The following is a 5,569-nucleotide window of genomic DNA, read 5'->3' as shown; positions in this document are numbered from 1 at the left end:
TAAGTTATAGAAAGCTAAAGAATAACACAATAAGGTTGCCGCTAACCTTTCCAATTTTAGATTAGTTCAAAAATCAAGTTGAGATGACGTCTATACACACAGGATTTCTTGCCAATTTAGTAGTTCTATATATCCAATCAACTACAGTATTCTGTATTCAATAATAAGAAGGCTAACGTTAAGCTTGCCAAGTCATCTTGAAGTTTCTTCATAGTAACAAGATACATATCACATATTCTGTCTGGTGACAATTTCTAACAAACTTAACACTGTCAATATAGCTGTTGCTAATAGCGTTCATATTGACGGTAGCTCTATATATTAGGCATTCCTAGCTATTTAAGTTGGCTGGTTTGCTGGGTAACGGTATCTTCCCACAACTACAATTTACCAACCACACAAGCTACAACTTAGTTGCACAAAAAGCCCGGTGACACATTATTAGATAACTAAATAGGCCGTCTAAATTAGGTTACCTGGCAAACTACTAGACCACTACTAAGTTACAGGCTAGCTAACGCGCACTCTCTACAACTGTCAGTGAGTTTTCTTTGTCAACCATGTGTTTTGAAACAGGTCGTGGCTGTATGTGTTGTTGACTCGACAACAAAATTGTACTAAGGAGTTACTAATCATGAAACTCTGACCTGAGTCATGCTTAGACATCCGAATAGCGACTGGCGCATTTCGTTAGCTACTCATAGTTTAGATAGGCCCATAACTAACGTTAGCTGGCTAGTTAGCGAGCTGTCCTAGCTTGCTCCTGCCAAAAAAGGCTAACTAGCCTGCTAGCTCCCCGGCTAAGAATTCTGCTGCCTCATCACTCGAGACACTTGGTTGGCATTACATTTAAGTTAAATGTCATGAAAACATAAAAGCTTATAACTCACAATGTTATCTGCCATATTGACCGGGCTTACTCTCCCGATGTGCTTCTTAATGAGACGAATGGGGCCACTATTTCGGCGTTTGCAGTCTTTGACTTAGCTAACAACAGTCACCGAAATGAAACTCCATCCCACGGCACAAAAATACTAGGTGCTACACTCTTATTGTTCCGTGTATATCAGGTATCGCACTTGTCTGTTCTACCTGAAACAGTGCATAAGAATAAAATGTTCCGCCATCACATCAACGTTGTCTACATGGTAGTGATTTGGGTAGACATTTCACTAAGATTAAAGTTAAAGTTAGTAATGCATTGAATGCTAATGAAATATTATATTTTTAGATAAAAAAAAATAACGTTACATTCGATTATTACTAGCAGAACCAATCATTGATTACCCTGCTTCAACCCTCTCTGGCAGAACTTAGACAAAAAATGAACCTACAAGAGTATTTCCCTGTTAATGTTTTGTCGTTGTAGTCTACATGTACTTGATATTCCCAATAGAATGAATGATTCAAAATCTATGTTCCATTCATTTAAAATAATTTATTAATTCCCAATGGCAAATATTGTAATATACTAAGGCTATAGCCTAACAATATTTATTTTACACAAGCAACGGTATAGTGCATTCTATAGTAAAATAACAGCATGCCTCAGTCTGCTTTAACCTTGTGTGCCCTGGAGTGAACTTGACCTTGCTCTGATCAGCGCAGAGAGTTATGTTTATGCAATCATCATTGAAGGTTGCTGAGTTTAGTCTGTTCTACAGCCTGTTGGAATGATATGTGCATAGATCTTGAATGAAAAATTGGCACTTTATGTGACCTTGAATTTAGACCACATTCTGTTGAGCATCTAATCAGCTCTAGTGGTGGGTCATGCCATTACTTACAAGCTACCTCATCTATCATGCAAACACTTAATTACATGTGGGGCCTCAAGTAACCTTTCAATCAATTGACCTCATAACTTTGTGGACCCGACTAGAAAATCTAGCCTTTAACTTGACTAATGGCAGCTTTGATGAATAACTATCAAGCTACTTGGGAGATATTGTGCAAACACTCAATTTTATGTAGGACCCCATTTGACCTTGGTCTTTGACCCCATGACCTAAAGGGCCAAATCAGCCCATCTAACATCTTGCTTTGAGTAACCGTGCATGATGTAGACTCCTCAACAGTGATGGGCAGTAACGCGTTAGAAGTAACGTTACTATAATCGAATTACTTTTTTCAAGTAAAGAGTAAAGTAAGGGATTACAATTGCAAAAACAGTAATTAGATTACTTTTACTTTCCTGCAAGCAGCCTGCATTACTGTGTTACTAAACCGTGATTTTGCCATAGACAGTAAAAGAATTTGGGATTTTGCCATATGGATTTTGTGACACTAACTTGTGACAATGATGTAGGCTATAGCTGCCGATATAGATGTAAACAACAGACACAAGTGTGCAAGACATGGAGTGCAGGAGAGAGCGCGAACATGAAGCATTTAATTCATTGCAGTTCAGACATTAAGAAAAAAATATTAACGCTGTACACTCTTCGTGGGAAGAAAAATGTTGTCTATAGCGAAAAATTCCACCTCTCTGAGCAAGCACCTAGCAAGCCGGCACAGGAATGTGAAACTCATTGAGACACCCCCAGATCCCGACATGACGGCTGCAGCAACAGGTGAAAATAGAGGACGTCGCGGGTTCCCTGTAGCCTACTGGCCCGTTATAACAGGAGCCAGGGCATTATAATATTCTGGCTGCATTCACTGTGATTTGGAAAATGGGCAAAAATATAATGTGGTCTGCCTTTTTGTAATGGGGCTGGTGAGTGTTGAAGTCTTCAATAATTCGTTTCCCTTAAACCAGCGTTTCTCTACTGGGTCGCGGAGACATGCCAGGTAGGGCGCGAAAAACAGGAGTTTTTTTTTATTTATTTTTTATCTGTAGCCTAGGCCCAGGTAGCACCCGATGCGCAATGGACGCACTGTGTTATTCATAAGGAAGCGCTCGTGTCAAGGCAGCGTGAGCGCATGTTTGAATCTGCAAGCACGTTCACAAATGAACATTTCTTGAAGCTGGCCTATCTTAGCGATATATTTGGAAAGCTCAATGAGTTAAATCTCCAGTTACAAGCAAAGACAAGCACCTACCTCACCTGAAACGTCTGCTTCGGGAGCCACTCTTGTGATCCCATGTATTAAACAGTAGGCCTACATCACATCCCTGCAAAGTTTATTTCGAAAATATTTCCCAACCAGCAGTGCTCAGTATGACTGGATTATGGATCCATTTAATGCAGCATGTTGGTATTTCATTGAATATATTGTACAATGCTGTAAAATATTGGCCTATGCTTCCTAATATGTTGCTGGAAAACAGAAATATGTGTTTTTAATTTACAATGGCACATTATGTATTTATTTATTATTATATCTGCAGCACCAGCTGATTTTAGCTCTGCTGAAGAGGATATATTTAGAACTTGTCATTATTTCAATACATTTGACAATTTTAAGCTTGACCTACCACTTTCTTAGAGCGACGAGGGACAGGTGGGGCTCGAAAAGGCCCCCTTGATCAAAGTGGGGAATGAAAGAAAAAGTTTGAGAACCACTGCCTTAAACTAAGCATTTACATGAAGCACAGTAGCCTATGCCGATTGAAACACATTCCACTCAGATAAGTGCTACCAGGCTCATATAGGCTATCACTTTTAATTGCAAACAGAAAATGTCTAGCTAGCTGTTTATACCAACTTAATATCATGACTATTGCTAATATAGTGCCAAATGTGGAGTTTGTGGACTATCCATAGGCTTATATTTGAATGGAGCTGATCATTATGAGAGTTGTGTAGATGCTCTTAAAGTGACAGCGCACCATTTATAAATGAGTTAAACTGCATCAACTTAGTAGTATTTCTTAAGAAATAATTTAAACTAACAGTTCTGCTTTGGGCACCAAAATAGCCAGCAGTGGCACTGCACACACACAGTTCAAACACATACTTGTCTTGACATTAGAACAGCCTAAATGTGGCATGCAACAGCATTTTCTGTTTTGGTAAATGCATTACTCCTCTCTGCACTGCAACTGTTAAAAGATGTAAATGTTAATAGAGACTTTGGTTTTAATATTTTTTTTGCTGTATTTTATTTACATCTATTCGAATGAAGGAGTATACACACCAAAAAGTTAAGATTGAAACTAATAAAACCAAGTTTTAAAAAAGCGTATTCAGGTTGTGTATAGCTAGTGTGTTTTTGTAAAGTAACTAAGTAAAGTAATTAGTAAAGTAACTAATTACTTTTGAAAATAAGTAATCAGTAAAGTAACTAGATTACTTTCTTGGATAAGTAATCAGTAATCAGTAACTAATTACTTTTTCCAAGTAACTTGACCAACACTGCTCCTCAAGTCACCCTTTCTGTCTTAAAGAAGATCTTGAAGACCCAACTCTTTTGAGAGTAGTCTCCTCTCTCGACAAATCTAAGAAACCATCACAACATGCACTTCTCATGCACTTCCTTTCCTCTGTCCTTCTACTTCCTTCTTCTACCTCCTTTTTCTACCACTATCTCCTTCAACTGCTCTTTGACTATTAAGCCTACTTAGATGTCTGCAGTCTCATCATCTGGTGGTAGTATTCATTATAGTAGTATGTATTGCTACCTAAATTGTCTCCCTTGAATTTTATTGGTCATTTTGTAGTTCGAAAATATTCGTTCAAAAAAAATATCAAATATTAACATTCTGTGGAGGGCTGTCATATTCTGGATACTTGACACTTGAACAGCTGTACTCTGCAGTAGTCTTTCTGAGAAGCTTGACAGAAAATAGTTTTTTAAAGAGCAATCTGGAGCCAAGAATGGAGGCCTAGTGCTTTGTAGGTAATGAGTACAATGTATTCAGTTGATCTTTAAATTTCAACACTCCAGCTTTTTTTTTTTTTTTTTTTTTTACTTCTAACTGTAATAACATACTGTATGTGCACTTTGTGCATCCTCAACAATAAACAACAACAATTTTGTTCTTTTTTTAAATTATTTATTTGATCTCATCCTGTAGAGAACACATGACAGCCATGTTCGATAATGACACAACTATTCATTTCAATCTTTCTGTATAGATCTTATCTCTCCAGCTCTGTCCACATGGTTTACATTAGCTATAACCAGTTGCAAGAGCTCTCTAACACCATGTCAGAAATAAGGATTAAGAGGAGGACCAGGTCACCATTCATACAGTATTTTATATGAAGTTGTGCAAACCAGCCACAGAATGTTGCATAGTTCTCTCACAATGTAGATGAGAGAGAGTGTCATGTGCACAAGAGGGACAACACTTTACGATCAGATGATTCTAAACAGTGCACCTGTGATGAACACAATGGTGTGAAATGACATCTACATGACATGAATGAGATGACATGAGATGAGATGACATGAGATGAGATGAGATGACATGGGGAAGTAAAGATCTACAAAGATCTATCATAGAATGAGATGGGCATGAAACGATATGGGCATGAAACACGAATCACAACACAAATGCAAAGAATTCAACTCACACATATATAGTATGAGGCAAACATAAAAACAAAACACTTAGTTTCTTACATGCTTGAGGACTAAGATGTTCAAGGGAAGAAAAAAGACTCATGCAACATCAAAA

General features: G+C 37.8%; 1 protein-coding gene across 2 annotated transcripts in view; it reads right to left on the bottom strand.

Annotated features, from left to right (window-relative positions):
• nploc4 (NPL4 homolog, ubiquitin recognition factor) overlaps positions 1-1,045 on the bottom strand; it is a 17,939-nt gene extending 16,894 nt beyond the window's left edge. For both annotated transcript variants that reach the window (XR_007192392.1, XM_048233589.1), the window contains exon 1: positions 891-1,045. Coding sequence is in view for 1 of the 2 variants with exons in the window: in XM_048233589.1 (XP_048089546.1) it covers positions 891-905 (15 nt within the window). In the remaining variant the exon portion in view is untranslated. The remainder of the gene's footprint in view (positions 1-890) is intronic.
• Positions 1,046-5,569: the final 4,524 nt, after the last annotated feature.

This window comes from Alosa alosa, chromosome 22 (genome assembly GCF_017589495.1).
Source record: "Alosa alosa isolate M-15738 ecotype Scorff River chromosome 22, AALO_Geno_1.1, whole genome shotgun sequence".
Classification (NCBI taxonomy): domain Eukaryota; kingdom Metazoa; phylum Chordata; class Actinopteri; order Clupeiformes; family Clupeidae; genus Alosa; species Alosa alosa.
The sequence above is the reverse complement of the archived record's forward strand: the minus strand, read 5'-3'. Positions and strand labels throughout refer to the sequence as shown.